At 39.6% G+C, this 25654-nt stretch overlaps 2 protein-coding genes across 6 annotated transcripts in view; both read left to right on the top strand.

The window, feature by feature from the left end:
* Positions 1 to 567: 567 nt before the first annotated feature.
* Positions 568 to 23227, top strand: adar (adenosine deaminase RNA specific). 4 transcript variants are annotated; one of them, XM_088084489.1, is made up of 16 exons: positions 568 to 703; positions 4913 to 6675; positions 7613 to 7932; positions 9369 to 9564; positions 10201 to 10403; positions 10845 to 10980; positions 11575 to 11813; positions 12380 to 12536; positions 14295 to 14463; positions 14727 to 14820; positions 14916 to 15032; positions 15216 to 15343; positions 15469 to 15651; positions 17519 to 17631; positions 18120 to 18247; positions 20375 to 23227. In XM_088084489.1, exons 2-16 carry the CDS (start codon positions 5041 to 5043, stop codon positions 20697 to 20699), a joined length of 4143 nt encoding a protein of 1380 aa, XP_087940615.1. In that variant the 5' UTR covers positions 568 to 703; positions 4913 to 5040; the 3' UTR covers positions 20700 to 23227. The 4 variants fall into 4 exon arrangements, with proteins under 4 accessions (XP_087940615.1, XP_042345443.1, XP_042345445.1 ...); XM_042489509.2 differs by having other exon boundaries at positions 7607 to 7932; XM_042489511.2 differs by lacking the exon at positions 568 to 703 and adding an exon at positions 759 to 967 and having other exon boundaries at positions 7607 to 7932.
* Positions 23228 to 24198: 971 nt separating this feature from the next.
* Positions 24199 to 25654, top strand: part of kcnn3 (potassium intermediate/small conductance calcium-activated channel, subfamily N, member 3) — an 81967-nt gene continuing 80511 nt past the window's right edge. Inside the window, exons 1-2 of one of the 2 annotated variants that reach the window (XM_088084488.1) lie at positions 24199 to 24502; positions 24739 to 24781. The gene's annotated coding sequence lies outside the window, so the exon portion shown is untranslated. Of the gene's footprint in view, positions 24503 to 24728; positions 24782 to 25654 lie in introns of those variants that run through there. The other variant, XM_042490034.2, reaches the window with a different exon arrangement.

Here is a 25654-nt window from a genome sequence, read left to right as displayed (position 1 = left end):
TATATACAATATTTATATATATATATATATATAATATTTTTGGTTTTATTTTATATTTTTACTTTTTTTCATACTTTGGATATCTATATTTATATCTAAAAAATAAGAAATTGCCTTCATAAACTACTTTCCAAAAGTAAAATAAAGTGTAATAAAATTAATCAAAACTATTAATTTATGCAAATCTTATGCATAGCAATAAAGTTTTCTGAATCTAAATCTTAATCCTCTACTTGTGTGCATAATTGTGTCTATTTTATTGTTTTTATTGCTTTTCATTGTTATTATTATTTTAGCATGCTGTGAGAAATTATTTGCATTTGTAAATATTTATATTGAGTGTTGAATGTTTGTATTCACTGCATGTACTATTTAACACACACACACACACACACACACACACACACACACACACACACACACACTACAGCAGTATCACTATGAAATTAAAAAAAAAAATAGTGCATGTTTCTCTGTCAAGATATCCAACCCGAGATGCGAAAGGCGTGCAAAGGACACATGCGAAAAATAGTCGAACCTTGCCCATACGCCTGAGTCACCCACATGCGACACACAACCGGTTACGTCGGTCGCAATGGATAAACGTCACTTCTTGGCGCACCAGTTCTTTCTTTGATTGTTTGTATCACCGCATTAAAAACACACCAACAAGAGCCGCTGAGGCGAAACACTGCGAGTCAAGGTAAACAGCTTACGCCATTAAGCTTCTTTAAATAATCCATATAGCTTGTGCGGAGTGTAGTGTGAGTGTTTCGCGTTAGCGGGCAGTAAAGCGGCTGTGCTGCAGGCGGCAGTCTGAAATGGTGCAGTGCCAGTGCGGTGCACCGCTGCCAGTGAGCAGCTAGCAGGCGAGCTAACGTTAGCTGGAGGAGGACCGATGTTCAGTTAGCTGCCGATGCCCGCTGCTGAACATCTTTAACGGCTTTACCGCAACACATCCAGAGAGGTAAAAGTCTGAACACTCGCGTCTCTGTGGTTTTAGGAAAAAAAAAATTAAAGCAACACGTATAACCTGTAGCTGTTAAAGTTTGAGCTTCAAAGTGTACAACGAGAGCAAAAGCAACGGTCAACAAACATTGACCTGGACATTTAACGTCCTAAAATGATATTAGGCTTTTTTAAAATGGGTTATAGTGTATACATTTATTTTGAGGCGCACAAATCCCGATAATAAATGTATTCACGGCTTTAAATAGCTAGATGTAACTTGTATGAGGAAGGTTATGTTCAGGAGACGTTGTCGATGAGTTTCTGTCGTTTTGTTTTGTTTACTTTTGTGTTAAACTGAAACTTCCTGTGAAACTGTGTGACAGCAGTTTTTATACGACGCTAAATGGCCAAATAGTTTTAGGAATATTTACTATGTATCAAGAGTTTTTGTACATGTGTACTAGAACTGAAACGCACACTAAATTTATTTAAATTTATTAACTGATTTATTATTAAATGTGCTAATATTTGCAGAGTTTGGGCCATTTACAGATACTTTTCTAAAAACTTTATTGTACCATGTTCAATTCAGAAAATTTACTTAGACAAATTTTAATTGTTATACAGATAAACACATTCTCCCACATTCTTACCTGCATCTTGTTTAATCTGTATATCTTTGATTTTTTTTCTGGTATATCTTTGACTTTTGTATTTAAAACCTGTACATTTTTTCTTCTTCTTTGATACATGCCTATTTTTGCACTCTTGTATATTTTATATTTTATATTTTGTATATATTGATATTTTTATATAGTTTTTCTTTACACACGGCTGCTGTGACAAGTTAATTTCCCACAAGTGGGATAAATAAACGTGTCTAAGTCTAAAACAAAAAAGACAAAATAATACAGAACAAACGAGTATAATTTAAACAACTTTAAATAGTTTCTATTGTTTTCATGCTTTGGTATTTTTTAGTTAGTTTGACTTTGGTGGAGTCATATCTTTCCATGAGTGAAAGTCTTACTGCTTTCTGGGTTTAACCGGATGAATGAATACAACAATGTTACTATGTTATTCTTTTTAGGCACAACATGTGCCTGTGTTACTCTTGTTTTTGATAGTGACCTTCACCTTATAGTACTCTTACGCTGTTTTCACCCTTCTATCACAATCTCGTAACAAGATCTCAGCGTTTTCCAGCGATATTTGTATCTCCCAAAATGTATTACATTACTCCCAGTCTCCACCATTCTCTCCCCTCCGTTTTATTTTTAATGTGAGAATCTGATCTGAGCATGTCATGTCTCCTCTGTGTACTGTAGAGCTCACTGCATGCATCCAAGAGAGGATGTCCTTGTAGCTCTACAATAACACATTGATTGTTTGAGGCGGACCGCAGAGTGACCTCTTCAAGCATGAATCACAGAATAGCTCTACTTTTATTAACGTATTATACTTTAGAGACACGTGTCTGTCTGTGCACCAGTCTGTGTGTCCGCCCTCGGTGTGTCTCTGTTGGTCACGTGATCGACAATAGAAACCTAACTTATCCACAGAAATGAAATCGAAACTTAATATGTGTCTTTTAGTCTCTGTTTCCTTTTACTGAAACGCAGTGGATTTTCCCTCAACTTTAGTTGTGCAAAAGTTAGCAACGCATTATCACAGCATTTATAAACGAGCGACATTACTGCTGTTTTCATTTGTGGAGCCTCCAGAGAAGACATCGCTCATCCAAAACGGAAGACCCTGCGCGCTGGAAAGAAACATTTTTGCAGTTTCACAGATTACAATAACATCTACAACCGGTTTCTCGCCTGCTTTGCGCATTGCTTTGTGCATTCAGAGTCGTTATACTTGTAATTTTCTAGTTATCTGATCAAGAGGCTACAGGATCAGCAACGTTAAAACTCTTCTTTTTTCATCGCTGCTTCTGTCATTTCATCTACTGTTGGTGAGAACTGCAATACAGCCTCCGGCGGCCTTGTAGTAGCAATACATGTGGTGTGTTGCCTGCACATGTCCAGATGCAGTACTGTGCAAAAGTCTTAGGATACCTTAAACTTTCTTGTTTTTAGAAAAGTTATAATGATCATAGTTATTTAATTCTGAGAAGTCTCTTAATTAAAATACAACCACAACATAGAGGAAATATGCATAGAGTGTTAAAAACGCAGATATTTCAGAATAGAACAATTTCAACAGGCAAAAGTTGCAAGTGCTTAGTGTGACCTCTGTTTCTGCCTAGCATGTCTTGAACAGTCTTGGGCAGACAATATGAGATTGACAATATCATTTTCTGGTGTATTACATCAGGTTGCATTCAAGGCATGTTCAAAGCTCAATATTGATTGTTTGAGCTCCCTTTTGTTATCGTTGTATGATTCCATGTTTCAAACTAAATATTGATTTCAGTCTGAAGATGCTATTTTCTTCTTAATTTTTTTGGTGTTGTACGCGTTCTCTGTATTCTTTTGTATCCTAATAAAGAGGCTGAGATATAAATATATATCTGCTCGTTACAACTTTGCTAAAATAACAAATACATGGTGGTTTAGACTTTGCACAGTACTGTATTTGCAACAAATCTGTAGCATGTTTCATTTCTGCACTGCGAAGTTGACACGGAGGTCTCAGGAATGGAGGAAAGGGTCACACTGAAGACCAGACTGTGCATCAGTGGTACTGAGTTGTGTCTTGACATAACAGCATGAAGTGTGCAAAAGAGTTGATTCATCAGTCGTCATATGGGTTGTCTTGCCCGTGCTTCTCCTCAGGCTCGAAGCGGAGAGGAGCATAATGACAGTGGCTTCTAAAAAACACAGAGTTGTTATTTTGGCTGTCAACTGTTGCCTTGCATCAGGGTCAAGATGAGTCAGCTCCAGCCCCGTTTGGCCCCTGGGCTGCCGGCCCTGTCGGCCCCTATTACTGTGATGAACCAACACTGTGGTGTTCTCTATTAATGTGGCGGCGTTCAGGCCTGGTCAGCTCTATGTGACAGACCAGTGCTGCTGACTGGGCCAGAGGGGATGAAACCTGACTCAGTATTGGGTGTCTCCTTGTTGTCAGTCTCACTGATATAGACATTATTGAGTGTTGTCAGATATGACACTTGAGGCTGAATCGATGTTTGTTTTACTAAAGAAGGATATTGGAATTCTGGATTATGCAGTTCAGGATCTATATTTCTACTAATTGAATGTTTTCATGTGTGTTTTTATTTTATTTTTTTTAAGGGGGGTGGAATAAAACCAGCTCTGCAAATCCTCATCTTGATAGTCAGGACTGTCAGTTAGCAACTGCATGCTTTTCTGTCCACAGCTCTTCACTGACAGGCAGCGCTTTACGTTCTTGTGCCCTTGGAGCTGTCCTTTTTGTCTGCATCAGTGTCTCACTTTTCCTCTCCGCGATGGATCCAGATCCAGCAATAATTTGTAAGGCCAGAAATAAAACAGAATAGTCACAAGAAGGTCTGAATTATTAATCACCATCCTTTTACCTTGGGATTAAGTTTCAGTGTGACTGGGAGAGACAGTATGTCACCCTGCAGTATCCTTGTAGACAGGCTACGGTATAATCTGATGATATACAGAGCAACATCAACAGCGCTGGTGTACATAAGAGCTTATTCTCTGCACATAATCTTCATTTTTTTTCATAATACCCAGAAATTCATTTGCCACTGTATATTTTGTACTGCATTTCAAGATGGCAAGAGTTTAGGATCATGTTAAAAGTGTGTCCTTGAAGCTGGTACAGATTCACTGACTTATCCAAGGGCGCTTTAGCAGGTTGGAGATTTGCCAGCAGGGTCCAAACTTGTGTTTTTTGCTGGAATGACAGTTTCTCTTGTCCTCCATGCTGCTGCTCATTTTCACACCGTTCAACTATCTTAACTGTTATTTATGTCTCCTCATTAATATTCCCCTGACATTGTCCTTTGTTTGAATTTCAGGCACTCCCAGTGTGCACTTGACCTGGCCTGACATTTCACCAGGGTCTGCTTTGTGCTAGAGGACGTACACTCATACAGAAGCTGCACATCAAGCTGCACCGGCCCCCTTTACGCCCCACCCCTGCGCTATGAGCAGAGGTAGAGGAGGGCCTTATAAAGAACACTACTACAGGCATCCACCACCTGATTTCCAGGCCGAAGAGAATTACTTCAGACCTGGCGCGGCCTCTTTCTACCCTAGAGGTGGCCCACAGCTGACCCCGTATTCGGGTTACTACAACAGTTCTCCCCGTCCCGTAGTGCCTATACAGCGGCCTCCAGCTCCTCCAGTCATCCCCTCTGCTCCACCATTATCAAAGCACAATATAACCGGCCCCAAATTAGAGGCTTTGAACAGCTCACATAGTCGGGACTACAGCCCTAGTCCTGCTCCCAATTCCTTTCAGTACCAACAGGCCGAGTTTCTGAGAGGACTGAGCTCCGAGGCGCCACAGTTCAGAACCAGTCTACGTGGAGGGGGAGTGGTACCCGACAGGTTGCCTGGTTCCTCATACCAGCCCAAACCAGGCTACAGTAGATACTCGCACCCCAACAACAGTCCAAGGGGTAGAGGGGGGTACAGTCAGGAGCTGGGTTTTGTATACCCAGGAGCCCCGCGAGGTGCCCCAGGCCCTCGACACCTGAATCCACACCAAGGCACAGGCCACAACCAATACTCCAACAATCAATGGCGTGGTCAGACGAACTCTGTGTGTAATAAATTTCAGAATTTGTCCCTTTATCGAGACAGGCCCAACAGAGGAGGAGAAAGGTTTGACAGACACTCTGCATCCAAAGCCTCCACAAAATCAACGGTTAAAGTTAACATCACTCTCACTCCTGAGATCCAGGATCAAGTTTACAGAGCTTTAGGTACGTTGAAGCCAAGTGAGAGTATCTCTGCAAGATTGTTGGGCAAAAAGCTGCATCTGCCCAAAAAGATCGTCAACCAGGCTCTCTACTTGTTGGAACGCTTGCAGAAAGCCTCCAAGCAAGGACTCCTCCCTCCCGTGTGGAGTCTTTACAGAGAAGCTCTCAGAGGCGAGGAAGATCAAAACTCCTCAGCACAAAGTCCACCTTCCCATCTGTGTGTCAGCCCAGGAGGACACACTTCAGAACCTGAAGCCAAGGTTGAGCTAAAAACAGAAACAGCTGAAAACAGGGGACAAGCCAAAGAAGAGGACTCTGACGCAGAATCCAGTTCTTCTTACTGCTCCTCTTCAGAGTCGTCTGACTCGGAAGATTCCCCGTCACCAGCAAAAAGTCAGTATCAGGAGAGACGAGACCCCAGCGCTACCAGCTCCCCTGATCCAGAACTTGCGCTTCCCATAATGGCAGAACAGAAGGAGCTAGTTCTGCAGTACCTCCTCGCGACAGGGGAGGCTACTGCTCTCGTCATAGCCAAAAATCTGGGACTTAGGAGTGCCAAGCAGGTCAACCCCACCCTCTACGCGATGGAGAAGCAGGGTGACGTCATTAAGAATGGTGAAGTTAACCCTCCGACGTGGGAGCTCTCCACCCACCGCAAAGAGAGGATGGAAAGGAGCCTTAAAGCTGCAAAGAGCCCCCGCGTTGAGGGGGAGTGGATGGGGGAGGAACCCAGTAGAGGTGAGCAGGGAGGAGCATCCAACTTCATGCCGTCATCTCCGCTTCCACCAATACCAGGCCTCGAGCCACTGCCGCTCCCAGAGGGTTGGATGCCAGAGCAAAGTCGCAGTGAATCGGTAAGTAAGATTTCTGTGCTTTGTATTTTTTTAATTTAATTTTAATTTTTATTTAATTTAGTTTATTATTTTGAGGCGAATACATTCATATGGATAAAGAATGACTATTTTCCACAATAGCAAAATTTAAGAGCTAAGATTTATTCATCTAAAGGTGAATTACATTTCATAACATAACTTGAAATAACAATGGAATTTGGTTGACCTGGATAGTTCGACAACGAGCAAAAACATTCTCAGCAATCAAAATATTTCCCACAGAATAATTCAGCACACCTATTGCTAAGATTATAGGAATAGTTCAAGATTTTTATTTTTAGTGTTTATGCTAAGCTAACAGGTCAGGCAGTAGCCTTATGTTTAAACTACTCTTTAACCCTTTCAAACTTGAGCAAATTGGCTTGATTTATTTCAGAGTTGTGAAAATGGCAATGAGCAATTTGATAAGAAATTTCTCCTGAATTATAAAGAAAGTATTAGTGTTATAAGAAAATTACCTGAGAAAAGTGTGTATATATATGTTTTTTTTTTCTTTCTTAAGTATAATTTTAATTGTTTATGGTTTTCTGAACAATTTTCTATTGTGTATTGACAATTTATAATATTATCCCCCAGCTAATTTTCAGGGTTATTTCAGATCATTTCCTTGGACCTTTTACTAATCAATGTTACTCATTATTTTTTTTTCTCCATGTTTTCAAAAGAAATCTAACCAATTTTCTCAGGTTTCCCAATGTTGAAATGCTTGCAAAAGGCATCTGAACACAGTGCAAGAAAACTGATGTCGATATTGGTGTTAAGAATTTGAGTGAAAAAGTTGGATTCTTGCTAAAATATTGTCTTTATACTAGATGTTTTCAGCTAAGGTTACCTGCTGATGAGGTCTACCCTGATTTTATTAACACTTTTACCCCCGCTTTTCTCTTTCAAGGCCCAGTCCTCACTCCAGCCCCCCTTCCTTACTACATGCAAAGACGATGAAAACAACGAAGGAGAGTGGGCCACTGACGACATCCCAGAATTTCTCAACGCCATTCGCAGAGAAACAGATGCTGGGAAACTGGCAGCAGAGAAAGCCAACTCGGTGGGGACTGTAGCTGTGTCACTGGCTGCACCACCGCCCCAGAACCTGTGGGCCAAATTACAGGAGGTGAGGCTGAAGAACCCCGTCAGCGGCCTCATGGAGTACGCCCAGTATCTGGGCCAGAACTGTGAGTTCCTGCTCCTCGACCAGTCGGGACCCTCTCACGACCCAAGGTTAGTCAATAATCTACTCTGTTTGTTACTGTAAAGTTTTAATTGAGTAAAGTGAAAGAATCTGTGGTCATTGTCTGTGTAATCATGCTGTAATGTTGAGACCGAGCTGGGAATGCAGGGTCAGTACTGACTTTACAACCTGGATCAGGTATTGATTAGTCCACATTAAATACATTGTGGTTGTCAATGTCCTTATAATGGAAACCTTCGTTAAGGCATGATGAGGTACAAACTGTGCTTTTAGTGCTTCAGAAATCTCTTTTAAACTGACCAAGTAAGTACAGTGTAGGGATGTCCCAGACTGATTTTTAAAGGTCGGTATTGTCGGTACTGTCCTAAATACCATTTTCTGGACTTCAGAGCTTCGGCACTGATCAACAGCAATAATCAATGTTTCGGTTGGCCGCTTGGGGGAGAGATATAAGATGTATTTCTCGCAAACACTGAAATGGTGTTCGTCCTCTGCAAAAAAGCAACAATGAATATCTGAATACCGAAGCAATTAACAAATTATGCAACACATATACACGACAGCAAAACTCAGTATGAGACTTTTTATTTTATTATTGTATTGTTATTATTGTAACAAAAGCCCCATGAGCAAAAAGCCAATAAGACCAATTTCTGAATGTGATCTACAAAGGATGTACAGAGGACGAAATTAAACACTCAGATTCAGGTAACTCAGGCTCCATCAAAGCAACTGGAGAAAACTCTTAATTAAAGGGAGATAAAAAATTGAGACAGCAACAAGGCCAAAAAGATTACAGAGAAGGTTTACTTTATTCTTTATCATTTTCTTAAAAGAACCCATTAAGGAATTGCTTGGATTCAGAGATTTTTTTTCTCTTCATGGAGCTATTAGATTGTCAAGCATGTACACTGGATTTCAATACCTTTAATGCACTTTAAGTGAGTATTGTGCTGTTGTATTATGTAGGAAGTGCTGGAGTGCTGGATTGCGACTTGGTATCTGCAGGTACTTATGCAGGTATCAAATGTGTCAGATTGGGGACAAAAAACTTGATAAGAAGTTAGTTTAATGTACACTCTAAATTTGGGGAAAAGAGAGCAGTAATTTGTATCAGCAGATGGTCTTAGTTGAGGTATCAGGAAAGAAAAAGTTGGATCAGTGCATCCGTAAATGTAACAAGTTTACAGACTTGGGCTGTTGAATTTCTGTCTGTTTCATTATATGATACGCATCATTTTTATTTTTCAATCCACATGGTTGTTACCTTCTGTAAAGCACCTTGAGACAAACCTATTGATTCAGACTCTGTGAGAAATAAATTTGCCTTAATGAAGACATATGATGCTGCCAATTAAGGATGAAAATTATACTGCTTGTAATGCAACACAGAAGTCTTTGAAAATTGTAGCTGCTCATTTATTCATGTATTGACCGTGTCTCACGTTTATTTTCTCTCTGTCAGATTTCGTATGCAGGTGATGCTCAACGGGAGGCTGTTTCCTGTAGCAGAAGCTTCCAGTAAGAAGGTTGCAAAAAAGGACGCCGCTGCGGCCACTCTGCGCATTCTCATCGGGGAGATGCAGGGAGGGTCGAGCACGGGAGACGAGGGAAACACTGCCAATGTGGACCAACCGATGGATCTGATGTCAGACTCCAGCGTAAGTTTTTGTTTGAAGGCGTGGAAATAAGCTACCCATTAGCCATCTAAAGACAGCCTAATGTGCTTTTAACACATAAGATTGGTCAGGCTTAAGACTAGAATTAAATTTAAGTAAGAAAAACACCACCAGAATAACCATCAGATATATTCAGTAAACAACATAAGTATTTCATTCCCGAATAGGAGTAGGAGGAAGTGTATACTTACCAAATCCTCCCCTTTTTTCTTTTTTAAAAAATGTTATCAACAAAACTAGTAAAACTAGTCTAGTGTTTGTTTGTTTCATATGTATTTTCAAAATTTGCACACAGTAAGTTATATATGGGAGTATAAAGGAACCGTTTAGGTCTGGTGTATAACAAAGTCTGATTCAGAAGGTCTTTGACTTTTTATAATATTGGAATTGACTTTTATATTGATATAATTTATGTGTAGTTCTCAGCATATTTTATTACCTGCAAATTTAATTTAATTCAATATCTGCAAATAATATTATTTTAGATCAGAGTATCAGAGTAGGAGGCCAACATTTTGTTGTGATTTTTTCGCAGTTTGAATAAATAAGTGGATAATTTATACAAAACTACAGTCGTAAAAAGCAGCTTAAATTGAAATATTTTTTTTTGTCTACCAGGGTTCAACTGAAGGCACAGGTGGGATTTTTGGGTCTAGTAGTGTGGAAGGGATGGGGACAGTGGAGGGACCTCGCCAGCCGCTGTCCCGCTCTCTGCCTGGTGGGAAGAATCCGGTCTCTGTCCTGATGGAGTACAGCCAGCGCAGCGGGAACCCCATCGAATTCATCATCACTGGGCAGGCAGGCCCACCACATGACCCAAGGTACTGGCTCCTTCTCGTCTCTCTGAATCTATGCTTTTGGATGTTGATCTCCCCCACACTGCAAGTTTCTCCTTGGGGAGGCTGTTGATCAGCTATTTCTGTTCAATCTGTCCTCTGTAATGTAGTCATCTGACAAAGACACAATGCTGCCTCTGTCCATTCACTCTTTGCCTCTCTTTCTGTTTATGATGCACCCCTTCAGGCAACCGGCTGGTTGATACAATAAAAACTTTTGTGTTCTTAAGTCATTTTCTAAATATGCTGAGTGCATCTGTCCTAATCACTGGTACACCAGAGGCTCTACTGTGTTTTATCTTCTCATCTACATGTTAGAAATCAGAAGGCTGGAAAAGTAACTCAAAGTGTGATCTGAGTTGCAAAACCAGAAAAAAAAAATCTTTCCCTTTCCACCTTTCTAAAACATCTCTGCCCTGTGATCAGGTTCATGTACCGGGTGAAGGTTGGAGAGAGCTTGTTCGCAGAGGCCTCTGCTCCGAGCAAGAAGGCAGCCCGCCAGCTGGCAGCAGAGGAGGCCGTCAAAGAGTTAATGGCTGACGGGAGACTACAGCTCAACAAGGTGAGGAGTCGGAGGCAGAGAGTAACTTGTTTATTTTGGAGGAAAGAGAAGGGCTTTTCATATCCCCAAAATGAGCAGGGTCCCTGCATATCCTTGAAAAGTTGGAAAAGGCATTGAATTTATCAATCAAAAAACAAGGTTTTAATTGGTCTTGAATTAATTTTTCATGAGTATTAAAAGTGCTAAGAAATAAAAGGTATGATTTTATGAATATTTTTTTCTGATATTGAATTGTTAGATCTAAAAATAAAAGGTAACTTAAAAAAAAGAAAAATTCACAGAATACCATTTGCATTGCTGTAACCTAAAAGTTGTGTTTTATTTTAAAGTAAATATTTGGGCAGAAATTCTCCTTAACCTTAAGTATTTGGTGTCAGGTCTTTTTTTTTTGTTTGTTTTGCATTGAAAAATCTTAAAAAATTTTAAATTCCACTCACTGTAAACGGTAGGAGCCCTGAATGAGTGTGATGCATTTTCAAAGAAGAGCAGATCAATCAGGCTGAAATAAATCATTTTGTTTCCTCTGTCCCATTGTTCTGCTCAATATCATTCACATCTTTTTTTTCTCTCCTACTCCCTTGCTCTTTTTTCCAGCCTCAGTTGCCCCTGGGCTCTTCTAGTGATAGCAATGGCAGCACTTCTGGGACTACTTGTCCCTCTTTGCCGCCTCTGACTGCAGATGAGTTGCGAGCAGCACACGAGGCAGGTGTTGGGGACCTCATTAACCACCTGAACAACAACGCAGTGTCAGGTCTGCTGGAGTACGCCAGAGCCCGCGGCTTTGCCGCTGAGATCAGACTGGTGGGGCAGTCGGGGCCTCCGCATGAACCAAAGTACGTGTGAACTGCAGTAATGCACATAAATACAAAATTACCACACTGGATAAAAAAAATCTCTTGCTGTCCAGGTTACCTTCAGCTTGGAAATATATGTTCTTTGTGTACTTCAGAAAAAAATCATTAGCATAGCATGAAAAGTTGAATTTTATGAATTGTTTTGTTTCTGATGTGTGTAAAATCGCAGATCATGTTAGAGAAACCAACAAAAGTCATTATGTTTCCGAATTGGACGCTCAGCGCAGAGAATCCACTGAAATTTTTCTCTTAAATTATATTCATAGTGACATTAAAAAAAGTGTTTAAAAAGTCTCAAATATGACTTGCCTTGAGCTATAGGATTCCTGTGTATAAACATTTTTTAAGACAATAATGAAGGCCTTTTTTGCCTAATTTCTCAGGTTCTCTGTTGTTGAAGCAACACATGACATTCTGAGGAAAATGCTTAAATGGTTATTTTTGTTTCTTTCCCCAAATGTTTCCATTGAATCCTTTGTTCTCAAAGTGAGTAAGAAAACCCTGTTGATCCTCCTCCGATTACCTTTCTCTTTGCCCCTGCTCAGGTTCACCTACCAGGCCAAGCTTGGCGGGCGCTGGTTCCCTCCAGTGTGTGCGTCAAACAAGAAGCAAGGAAAACAGGAGGCAGCAGATGCTGCTCTGCGGGTTCTGATTGGAGAGGCAGAGAGGGCGGCCCGCACTGGAGAGCTCATCCCAGCTGAGGTACTTTTCAGTGGTTCACGCTTTCTACCATAAAACGTAAACCTTGTATGGATCAACAGGGGAATCAGGCAGGACACAACGCAACTGACTCACCTCCTCAGTGGAGCAAATCTGTTTCACTAAAAAATAACAACATTTGCACACTTAGGCCCTGAACAGACAGCATGTTTCTCAGGCTGTCTGGTTTGTTGTTGAAGCCTGGCTCCATCAAACAGAGCATTTTTGCAGTTTGCTTTTATATATTGTTGCTAGGCAACCACATAATCACCCATCCTTGTCTTAAGTGATCTTTTGCTGTGAGGTTAACTTACAGATGTGCACCTTAAAATTTGCATTATCTGGCTCTGATTGAGGTTTAGAGGCTGTTCCCAAATAGTGCATTATTCAAAGGGAAACAGAGATCCATGTGGCTGCATGTGACCCTCAGAAAGAGGAGAAATCACAGGGAGAAGCACCAGCTGGTCCAGGAACATCGCCTGGATGATGGTCAGTTCAAGACTTATTTTAGGATGATTCAGGAACAGTTTGACAATCTGCTGTCAATCATGGGACCTAATCGCGGTTGGTAATTAGAAATATGACTTGCAGGCTGCCGAGGGCAACGTTGAAAGTGAGTTAACATTGGTTTCACACGTACCATGTTGTCCACCTCACAATTCATCCGATTGGAAAATGAGAAAAACCGCCAATGACGCTTTTTCCACTTGGAGTTGAAACTTTTTCCAAGATGAGGCAATTAGGGCGCGACTACAAAAATGTGAGGTATAAAAAGCAAAAAAAACCCAATTCACACAGCAACACAAAAACAGTAAGCAAGACGCTTCATTCTCATTGAAAACCATTACAAAAGGCTGCCCCGGGCTGCTAAAATGCGATCTGTTGGATCAGGACCTCAGAATAACGTGACCTCAGTTAAAACATAACAAATGTTAAGTAATCTACACCCAGAGTCTATTAACTCCGTGCACTTCACAGTCACTGAATCAGTTCTCTTCACTAGGAGGCTTTAGCTTTGTAGCAGCTAGGGCTGGGCAATATGGCTTTAAAATATTCTCACAATATTTAAGGCTATATTGCAGTATTTATAAATGTCCTTTAAACTATTGTTAACCACTTAAATATAAAAAAAAATCAATGAACTACAAACAAGCTAAATGAAGTATAATAAAGTTAAATAAGTAGCTACTGTCAAATAAAGTTGAATACATTACATTTAATAAAGTACATTTAATAAAAAATGTAAGTGTTGTTGTAGGAGAGAGCAAGAGAACCCAAATGCCAGTGGCTTATAAAAACCCATGCAACTGTGAACATTCTTTATTTAACTGTTGAGTTTCTCGGCGTTGTAAATACTGTATATATTGTTTGTTTATGTCGTCCTCTGTGCTTATTTCCTTCATCTTCATCCTGCACGTTTTTGTACTTATTTATTAATATAGTTTATTTTGCAGTTATCTTGCTATTTTGCTATCCCTTTGCTGCTGCAATGTTGGAAATTTCCCCACTGTGGGACTAATAAAGGATTAACTTATCTTATCTTATCTTAAACAATGTGACAGTTTATACTCAATGTTCAAGATAAAGTCATTTTATACATTGCACGTGTGTGGAATCCATATAATCATTAAACATACACAAACCTTGATAATTTACTGTGGGAGTTATTCTGAGATGTATCATTGTGTTGCACAGTCAAATTAATTTCACATATCAAATATTAACTAGTCCACTGTTCTGTATACATCTCTTTCTATCTAGCTCCCAGTGAGTGGCAGCACTTTGCACGACCAGATAGCGATGTTGAGTCACCAGCGGTTCAACGCCCTGACCACACGGATCCAGCACAGCCTCCTGGGACGCAAGATTCTGGCCACCATCGTCATGAGGAGAGGGGAGGGCCTGGGGACTGTTGTCAGCCTGGGAACTGGTATTTCCATTAACTTAAGCATATAACATATGAAGCAAGGGGAGGTGGTAACAACAGGGAGTATAAGAAAATGTGCACATTAAAATTCCATTGTCACTATATTTTTTTCCATGATTTGAGGAAGTTTTATGGTTTTTGTGCTCAGAGGCATGCACTGTCGGAAAGCTATAACAGAACTGGGTCACTGCAGAACCAAGAGGCGTTACATTGTCGTGTACTTTGACATTGAATGTGTCTCTCTTGTGTGTCTTTTTTCCTGTCAGGAAATCGCTGTGTTAAAGGGGAGGAACTGAGCCTTAAAGGGGATACTGTTAATGATTGCCACGCTGAAATCATCTCCAGAAGAGGATTTCTTCGGTAGAAACAGATCTTGTTCGTTATCAGTTTTTCTTAACACACTCTTCTCCAAGACCCAGCCTGCAAGTCTCGCTCCCTGTCTCCTTTCTTCTCAGGTTTCTGTATATGGAGCTGATCAAGCACTACGAAGGCACAGAAGACAGTATATTTGAGCCAGCGGAGAGAAACAAACTGCAAATCAAATCTGACATCACCTTTCACCTCTACATCAGGTGGGAGTGTCAGGTGTTTTCTTACTCTTCGTTCACCTCCCCTCCGTGTTCTCTTCTTTCAGTCCTGTCGTGTCCACCACTCAGATGCATCAATGTTTCATGTGTGGATCAAAGTGGTCCTCCTCTTCTTCTTTTTGTCCGTGTGTCATATCAATACATTACCTCTTTCTCTCACATGCACAGCACGGCACCTTGTGGGGACGGTGCTCTGTTTGACAAGTCGTGCAGTGAATCAGGGGATGAAGTTGAGGGTCATCAGCCTCTGTTTGAGAACGCGAAGCAGGGGAAGCTCCGCACTAAAGTGGAGAACGGTGAGGAATGAGATGGACATTAATCTGTCTTCATAAATATCAGCGCAGTGCATGTTGGCAAATGATTCCACTCGCTGGTTTGAAAGCAAGACCTGTGACCTTTGTCTGTGTGTTGTTTGTGCCAGGTGAGGGCACCATCCCAGTGGAGTCAAGTGCAATTGTGCCCACCTGGGATGGCATCCAGCACGGGGAGAGGCTGCGAACCATGAGCTGCAGTGATAAAATCCTACGCTGGAACGTTTTGGGTCTGCAGGGGGCGCTGCTCACTCATTTCCTGAATCCCATCTACCTGAAGTCTATCACGCTTGGTAAAACATACTTTTGCAGGGTATAATGATAACAAATACTCATCAGGGTTCCTGTAGACCCTTCAGAAGTCTTATAAGGCATTGAAATCAGTTATCTAAAAATAAGGCATTAATTGCTGTCAAATTGACCTAAATTAACTACATTGACTTAAATGAATAATTAAAAATGCTCAGATGTTGGAAGTAAGATTTAATTAATCTTTTTTTTTTTGGTGTTGCATTATAAAATATTAAAATAATTAGTAACATCTATTTACATTTTTCATTTTACTATTTTCATTTTTGTTGAATGATTTAATAAATTCCTTTTCTTAAACTCAGTGACAAGAATCCAAATAGTAGAATCTCGGATGCATATTTAGAAACTCAAAATATTTCCCATTTCTGTTGTTAAACTAAATACATACTTTTATGATGATATTATGTGTTTCACAAGGGTTGTTTTTTCAACATTTGACATAAATAATCCTACTTTTTCTTTTCAAAAGTATCTTTTATACTGCTATAAATATTTGGGCAAAATAAAATCCATCAATTTCTATTAATAGAAAATCGGTCTTAAACTCAGTTCTGTGGAATTAAAAAATCTCTTGAATTCTTAAATCTACCTTGACTTAAGCTGCAAAAACCCTGATTAATGTGAGTTAAAACTTTTGCACACCAAGTCTGCATTTTTCATCCAGAATTGTTGCACGTTTAGAAATAATTACAGCCAAATGTGTCAATCACATTTACAGTGTTAATTTTGGCAGCTATTTTGGATTTAGTCTTAGTCTTGAGTCGACAATGTTAATTAGTTTCACTCCATTTTAATCATAAATATCCTTCACAGTTTAGTTGATGACAACTCAGAATGTTTTAGTCAAATTTAAGTCACTACTTTGAGTCAAAATGTTTGTTTCTCTTAAAACCAAGACCAGTTAGGTGAATACAGGTATCAGGTTGTATCGAGTGTGTGTATATTTCATTTAGGCATTCTCTACAACTACAGATCATTTCTACACATTTAAACTTGAATTTCTGTAGCAGAATTCTTGACAAGTTTAAAGGATAATTAAAGCACACAATCACTAATCATTATTTGAAAAGCTCAAAATCTCACTCTGAGACCATAAATAATTAATTTGAGACAACAAGACAACTATTTGTACCCAGATTCAATTTCTAAGAAGCAGAAAATAAACTTATTTCCACCTAAACTCTTTCCAAGTCTGCATCTGACTTCGAAACTTTGTCCATTATCAAAGTTTTTGAAACTGATTTATTTTTTTGTGATATTTTTTTTTGCATCTGTCAAAAGAGCTGTTTGACCAAGAATCAATGAAGAAAATGCCGGTAACCTGTAGGACAGATACAGTACATTTGTAACAAGAATGAGGAACAGGGCAGAAGTGGACAGGGCGGCAGCAAGAAGAGAAAGTGGAAATATATGGAAGCAATTACTTTCTTCAAAACTTCCACAACAAAAAGAAGTTATCTATAAGGAAATGCATAACGGGAATGATGATGCTTTCAGCAGAGTGCAGTTTATAGCGACACGGTATCATTTTATAATTCAGGTAGCCACGGTGCCAAATGCAAGTCGTGGGCAGAGAGTTGCAATAGCCAGGAAGGTTGATCCGGTGGATAGAATCAAGCAAGAAAATGTGTCTTTACATTTGCCACGTATTGTAAATTTTTGCAACGGATGGAACAAATGAACACGTCAGACTCAGTGTGCAAGGCTTTGTTCGTAGTGATTTTTATTAAATGACGCACACAAAAAATATGGATTTGGTATGCAAAGGCCTGTAAAGTCAGTGAGGTTGGATGTATTCCCACCTTTATGTTGTGTCTTGTTTTAAATTTTTGTCGGTGTCTTTATCAGGTTACCTGTACAGCCACGGGCACCTCACACGTGCTGTCTGCTGCCGACTGGCAAGAGATGGTGAAGCGTTCGCCCAAAGTCTCCCTCCTCCCTTCATGCTAAATCACCCTGAGGTAACCGTACAAGTTTTTGGCAATGTCGTATGTGGAGATTAATCAGAACTATTGAGGTCACTCTCACAAAATTAATCAATTAAGCTGCCAACACTCTATTTACGCCTGCACAACTGTTTCTTCATCGCTCGTCTTCTTTAAATTTAGCTCATCCATCAATTAAGAAAAAGCAGGTAGGTCACTCTCACACCGCCGGCCAAGATGCCTGTGAAATGCAGTAATTGGTGGTTAAGCATAATTCAGCTTGTTCCTTGTTTCATCCCTTTTTTGAACACTTTCTTGGCTTTCATTTACGCATTAGTGGAATTGGTTGAGTGTATCACCCCTAATCGACGCAGCCGTCACACTGACACATGCATTACACAACTAATTTCACACGCTCTGTTTGGAATTGCTGACTCACACTGAAGGGCTAAATTAGCCTGATTGAACAAAATATGGTCTCTCTCTCCATTTCCCTTCTCCCTGACCACCTGGTTGGCGTGTAGGTGGGCAGGGTGAGTGTGTACGACTCCACGCGGCACACAGGCAAGACCAAGGAGTCCAGTGTGAACTGGAGCTTTCCAGACCAGAACAGCGTAGAGGTGCTTGATGGGACCAAAGGCAAACTGGACGGGTATGTAACGAAGCCAAATTCCTGTCACTACTGGTGGCAACACACGTTGTTCATTAATAGCTTTGGGTTGTTTAGTTTGTTACTGTCCACTTAATTCGTTATTTAAGCAGTGTCGTGCTGCTGTTCATTGTTTTTGTCTTTCTCTCGTGGGGAACAATAACTGTGTTAACCCACAACAGATTCAAGTCAATTCTTTGCTCAAACAGAGATCAATTTACCCACAAGCTGCTCAGTGTTCCTCCAAAATGCTTAGCAGGAATGCAATTTGTTTTTTCAACTTTATGAGTTATTGATCACTGTGTCGTGGAATAAACACCATATTATTGTGAGTAGACATCCCTGTAATTTGTCCGCAGAGGAACTGTTTTAAGCTATCACAATCAATTATTAATATCCAGTTTGTGTTAGTACTGTCTGCTCCAAATAAATAAGAAATATGAGAAGTGGCAAATAGGACTTTCTTAAAACATGGTATTTCACCAGGATGGACGTGGTTTTGCAGGATGCAGCAGGGCGCATTTTAGCGAGCTCTCAACCGTGCACCTTTTTGAAAATGCAAAACAAATAAAGATAAAAAATCCTTAATTAATTTGGTTTTAATAAAAAAGGAGAAGTTGGTCTAGGTTGCAAAGTATGGTCTAGTTTTATTTCTAAACATTCAGGCAATTTCGACTGAATAATACACACAGACAAATAACATAGCTTACATAATATACAATTCATGTTCTCCTATAATTTGTATATTTGGTCTCACAATTAGTTGCATGGAAAAGGATGTTTAAAAAAGGATGTTGTCACAACAGTTAACACAAATTTAGCCAGTTCCTGCGCATTGTGGATTCCTGACCTTGCAATTTTGTCCGAGTGCAGTCCCACGCATAAAGTCACCAAACTCACGTCTTTGTTTGTGGTTGTGAAGATGCAGTGATGTGCAACACGAACGTCTCACATTTACCAACAAAAATTACTGTTGTAGACTGTGCGAGGCAATTCCATGATGTCCTGAAAGAAAGCACGGGTAAACTGTTTTGTGTAATGTGCAGCGCTGAAGTGGAATACAAACAACACGGCTTGAAAAGTATTTTTCGGCACAAGACACACCTGAGGAATGTCTGACAGGTGTGAACAAAATACGAAACAAATGACCAGGATAGAAACTCTTGCATCAGATCTATTGCACATGCTAAAAGAATCGTAATAACGTGAAAAGTGCAATTTTGTTATTATTAACACTGAAACAAGTTGCCTTCAGTTTTTAATGAGTTATGCCAAAAAAGCAACATTTTTGCTATTTTACTTGCTTACACAATTTCTTTGCAAAAACAAAACCACAAGATACATTGTACATTTTTTTGAAAAATCAGGCATTTAAGGCCAAAACAATCCCCAAAAAAGCCCTGGAAACTGGATACTACATTCATATCACAATACAGACCCCTCCCCTCTTGGGTATTTTTTTGGTGTTTGACTCTATTTAATCCATGTAATTGGCAATATATTTTAGCACTATTTAACTCTAACTACACATTTTCCAGTATAATGTGATCTTCAATTTATCAGTAATCAAGCAAAATGAAGGAGGAAAGTGTTGTTGCAGTTGTAACCATGTAAGCAGCATAAGGGGCAAAAAGTGTAGCTTCATAAATGGAGAATAACAAAATAATTTAAAAAAAAAACATCTCTGTTTGACATTACAGTTGGGCATCCTGAAGGTTTAATCTTGGGGTTAAGGCAAATATTAGGTTAGTGAACAATTTTTAAGGTTACCGTTTTTGCTACTTTACTCAAAACAAAAGTAACAAGATGTGCCAAAGAGAACGCAAGTTTTTAGGGGGTCCTGTGGCAAACTACCAATAAACACTTAACAAAACACACACAAGGTGAGAGAACTCTTGGCAGCATTTCTTATTTTGAATAATCTCAAGTGCTCTGTTGTGTTCAACAAAAACTATCAAGTAACAACAAGCTTAATGCATTTTTAATTAAAAACTGTGAGCAGCAGGCAGTTGATAAAGTTAAATAGGAAACAATGTGTGGTCAGAGTCATGCCAGCTTGCCAGACAAACTGTTGTGTTTTTGTTGTTTAATGAACTCTAACCACGCAGCTCTCTCATGTCTTCCCTCTAGGAACAAACTGAGTGTATCTAGAGTGTCCAAATCCAACCTGTTCTGTCTGTTCCGATCACTGTGCCAGCGGTGCGGCCGCACAGACCTCCTCTCCCTTCCCTCCTACGCCCAGGCCAAGATGTCGGCCATGCACTTCCAGCAAGCCAAGCAGCAGTTCTTCCGAGCTCTCAGCGGCCACGGTTACGGCGCCTGGATCGGCAAGCCGCTAGAAGAGAAGAGCTTTGAGTCGGGAGAGGGAAACGGGAACAATGGAGCTAATGCTCCAATGGGATTTGGCAGCAGCAGAAACGGAGGAGCAATGGAGTACAAGCAAGACGAGGCATAGAAGAGTGCAGAGTGCATTATTAAGGGGGTAATATAAATATGCGGGGGGAGAAAAGCACAAGGCAGGGGCAGACTGAGCGGAGGGATGTGAAGGGAAGGACAACTTTCGGACAATGTGTAGCCGGCAGCCAGAACTGTATCATCTGATGCGACGTGGTTAAAGGCTGCAGAAGAAGAACGATTGAAAGGGACAGAGTGAAGAAAGATGGTGAGGGCAAAGCCTGAAGGATGAGTGGGGTCACAGTAGATAGACAGAGCTATGGAGAGATCCACGGGGTGTACAGAATAATGTAAACACTACATGAAAAAGGGAATTAGCTTGAAGTCGGTAACACTGCTACAAATCTGGGATGCATTTGCAAAGGCGTCTCTTAACGTATGATAATTTATAACGCTACTGAGATTGACGTCTTTGTAAAAGAGTAAGATCCTTTTTGTCAAATCAGAAACAGACCTAAAAATAGCTAACACCAAAACTCCATTTAAATTAAACGTTAATTTTATCATTATAAAACACACTTTATTCAAAGTGGACAGAAACAAAGTAAATTTCACAATAACCATCTTGATTCATCTTTTTGATTAATCTTTTCACTGTTGTAACAGTCACTAACTTTGGTTTGTTTGGGGAAAAAAAACATATTCACCCAGATAGATTTAAAAAAAAAAAAAAAAAATGCGGCTCTTTAAAATTAAAATGACTGTTTATTTAAAAGGAGTCTGGTGGGTTTGGCGATAGCGATTTATGAGTTTTTCTGGTTTAACAAAAATGACTAGTTCTATAGGGATTGTTTCCATGATGCTGTGTGACCCCGTCAGTGGAAAATCAAGCACTTTTAGTGAACTTTAATTGATGATGTGAACTCACCCTTAATGGTTACATAGCAGCCTTTTTTGCTGCCGGTTGCGTCGGTCTCGCTCAATTCTGGACCAGTTTCAAAACTAAGGTCTAGGTCAAAAATTACCAAACCTACCATTTAAGTGGCTGACAGGAGCTGCTCATTTGCATTCGGCCTGATGTAACCCACCATTGTAGCAGTTTTTGTAATTGTGATGAAGTTAATTTAGAGTTTAAGTCCTCTTTCATGAACTGTTTATTTTTCTGCTCCCCTTTGCTCTCCTGCAGGAAAATACAAGCAGCTGATTTTAAAGCAGCGAGCGGAAACAGTGGGACACTCTCAGCAGGAGTCTTGATTTTTTTGAAAATTGCACCCGCCTTAGATAAATGTCACGAGTAAAGTTGGAAATTATTCCTTGCTCAACACACAGACCCAGCATTCACTGTATATAAGAACATCGGCTTCAGATCTGAACAGCGGCAAACCAAACACTCACTGTCCAACATTTGAGGCTGTCGCTCCTGAAGCCTTTGATCAGGACCCTTTCGGAGTCAAATCTAAACTGACTGTACACCCTTAGCTGTCCATCCATCTGCATGTTGTTGCCATGGATACCATTAGCATAGCATAGGACAGAGCTGCTTCCTTGACCAATCCCATAATTTCACTGTGCTTTCAGGCATTTATATAGAATTACTGATGTCAGGACCTCCAAAAGGTACTTTATTTCTGTTGTTGTTGCTCGTGTGTGAGTACTTGAGTACTTTCTCCTTTTTTCTTCACCGCTGACAAAAAGTTCATCAGCAGTTGGCCATGCTAGCAAATCCTGCAAAGTCTCAACTGTCCTGCCTGCATTACGTTTTCTTTTGAACATCTCGATACAAATAAAAGGCTTTTGGGTTCTCTTGCATGGCCAGTTCTTGAGGACTGCGAGGTGAGGACGGTTTTGTTGTCTAAGGAGCGTGTGTAGTCTGTTCTTGATTTGTTTATATATGTAGATGGATGGTGCAATATATACATCGAGTATATACAAATACATGAACACACAGATGTGACAGTGGGGTCGAGAAGCCTGAGTCCACTTTTAGAAACTTTTTTTAGTAATTTATTTCTCAAAATACTGCAAAATGTTTCATTTTATTAGTAATGCAGAAAGAAGGAGACATCTTTATTAATCTGTGTTTTTTTTTTGTGGAATTTGGGAATCCATATTATTTGGGTGCTCTTAAGATTCATAAATTCACAAGTTTCACTAACTCATTGCAATAATAATCACACACAAGACCTAATAATACAGAAAAATAGAAATAGTTTTTAGCGTATGATGCAATTCTCTAAGGATTACATTATTCTGATTTATGCCAGCTCTTAATGTATTTTAATATGACTCTTTGAAAGAACTTTTGTATTAGTTTTTGTAGTTTTTGTCATTTAAACATACAGTTCTAATGGTGGACTTAGACTTTTGGACCCCACTGTTTGCAAAAATGGATGTTTTATTGTTGTATATACGTCTGTGTGTATGTATATGTATAGGTTTAATGTATATATTTTGTAAATCATCTACAGTTGCTTTTCTATATTTTTCTTTTTTCCTTACGTTTTAATTAAACTGCAATGAAATATGCTGTTTTTTACCGGTGAAGTTTGGAAAGCAGAAAAAAACAAAAAATTAAAATAATTAGCAGTGTTTGAGTGATGTGGTGCGTTTTTGGTATTTTCTTTGTATCAGAGTCTCTTAAACTGTTATATTTATTTAACTGCTACTTTTTTCTCCAGATGGGAACTTCCTCCACCTGGGGGTTGAGGTGATTCAGGTGCTTTGCCATTTTTGGGGGGAATTATGGATGTTTATTGTGTACAAGAATGTGTAGCAGCGCCGCCCATCATCCAAGACAAAGTTTTGGATTACATTTATGTAAACTGATGATTGGAAAGAGATTTTTACAGACTGAAAGTTTGAGTGAGTATGAGATGCACATTTTTACAGCAGCAGCTCCTTTCCTCAGGATGGTGTTTAGATTCAGCCTTGCATCCAAATAGCTGCGGAGCCTGTTGCAATGCTCCAAAGGATCAGCAGATGGAAACATGTCCTCACCTTAGGGCAGCAGGCTGTGTGCATGTGGAGAGAGGCTACATGAAATCATCCCCTAGTGATATTCAAAGTGGATGCTTGACAAAATCTGTGCAGCGCTGACATTTATTTAATCTTTAGACTAGTACATATTGTGTAAGCTCTTCACAGTAATGATATCCTGGTCCTTTTGCTTTTTTAGCTTTAGACCTTCAAAAGTGAGAACATTTTATCCAACATCTATAGACTACTTTAAAGACACAGCTCACCCCTAAGTCAAAAACACAAATTTTTCCTCTTATCTGCTGTTATTTATCAATCTAGATAGTTATGGTTTGAGTTGCAGAGTGTTGGAGGAGGCTGTCTTTTCTCCCGTGTAACAGAACCAGACGGCACTTGGATTGAGGTGCTGAAAGCGGCAAAAAATACATTTGAAGAACTCAACTGCAATGTCTGTTTCCAGATATCATGACCCGGTTACTAAAGATGATCCACAGACCTTGTTGAGAGCAGTTTCATGTAGGAACTATTTTCTGTGTACCGAACCACACCCACTTTACGTATCACTGTGCAGAAGGAAGCGTGCATCCACTGCTAGCTGCTAGCTCACTACTGAGCGAGCTAACGCTATAAGCTGAGGAGGACGCCATTAATGTTGCATTTAACGCTGCCACCAGCTTCTCGTCCACGAGTGATGCACGCTTCCTTCTCCTTTAGTGACCATGTCATAATTTTTGGAAAGAGACATTGTTGTTGACTTTATCAAATATACTTTTTGGCGCTTTGAGCACCACGAGCCGAGTGCCACCTTGTCCCAGACATTTATACAGCCGATATCTCCAACACAGAAACTCAAACCAAAACAATCAAGATTGATAAATAACACTGCAGGTAAGGGGGAAATATGTATTTTTTTCATTCTGGAGTGAACTGCCCTTTTGAGTTCAAGTTAGCTAAAGTAAGGTGACCGTCTTCTCAGGAGCACTGTCACAAATCATTTATTTAAAAATTCACAAGCTGAAATATGTAAACGAAACACACTAACAAAGGAGAAGATAGGGGCATGTTGCAGGTAGGTATTGACGCAAATAAATAGTACTTATCATATTTTGTGTTTTTATTTGCAGGTCAAAAGCTTATCGGAGGGGGAATGGAAGGAAGCATTGGCAGGTAAGTGGTATTGGTTATATTCAGTCAGGTTTGTTTTTGCACATCAGCAACTTAGTAACTTAGTATGCTGTATCTTCAACACACGCAGCAAGTGGTATCTTAACAGATGCAGGTGGCATCAAAACTGTATATAGGATTTATTTATCTTTATAGATAAAGATAAATAAATGAATGGACCAATGTGGTAGGGGAAGTAAGCAGGGATGTCATTTAAAAAATGTAAAGCAGCTAATGATGACGAGAGTAAGGATCAAAATAAAAAGGGGGTATTATGGAACATAGTATGTCTATTTTTCAATGGTGACGGAGTATTCACTTCATTTACTTAAGTAAAAGTACTAATACCACACTTTAAAAATACTCTGATACAGAGAGTTAAAGTCCTGCATTGAAAATGCTACTCAAGTAAAATTTAGGAAAATGTACTTTAAGTATAAAAAGTAAAAGCATCCAATTCAGAAAAACCTAAATAATATTAATAATAATACGTATCAAAACTATTCCAAAAAATAAAAAAAAATTAAAAAATCCTTAAAACAACAAACAAAAAAAAACTATTAAAAAAAGAAAATGCTCTGAAATGTAGTGGAGTTAAAGTTTAAAGTGGCATCAAAATAACTGACTCAAGTGAGGTTCAAATACCTAAAAGTGTACGTAAGTAAATGTACTCCAGTTCCAGTGCTGTGATTCTCTGTGCATTTTTTCAGATACTGCTCTGATACTCGACAGTGTTTCAGCAGCGTCCTAATGTGACGCTCTAACACTGAGCTGTCATTCTGTGTGATGTCTCACTGGGAACAAACAGTGATATTCAGTGTGTAATTCTGAATCAGCTCTGCGTAGCATTAGATCCGGTCTCATCTCCAGTTCAGT

This window comes from Plectropomus leopardus, chromosome 11, assembly GCF_026936395.1.
Source record: "Plectropomus leopardus strain MGB_pleo_1.0 chromosome 11, ASM2693639v1, whole genome shotgun sequence".
NCBI classification, from domain to species: Eukaryota; Metazoa; Chordata; class Actinopteri; order Perciformes; family Serranidae; genus Plectropomus; species Plectropomus leopardus.
This window is presented reverse-complemented; position numbering and strand designations above follow the sequence as displayed.

Excerpts from the sequence above, each read along its gene's own strand:
- adar (XM_042489509.2), top strand. The coding sequence starts at position 5,041 with ATGAGCAGAGGTAGAGGAGGGCCTTATAAAGAACACTACTACAGGCAT. Across the intron at positions 9,565-10,200 it reads ATCTGATGTCAGACTCCAGC|GGTTCAACTGAAGGCACAGG; the intron begins GTAAGTTTTTGT and ends TTTGTCTACCAG. Across the intron at positions 10,981-11,574 it reads GGAGACTACAGCTCAACAAG|CCTCAGTTGCCCCTGGGCTC; the intron begins GTGAGGAGTCGG and ends TCTTTTTTCCAG.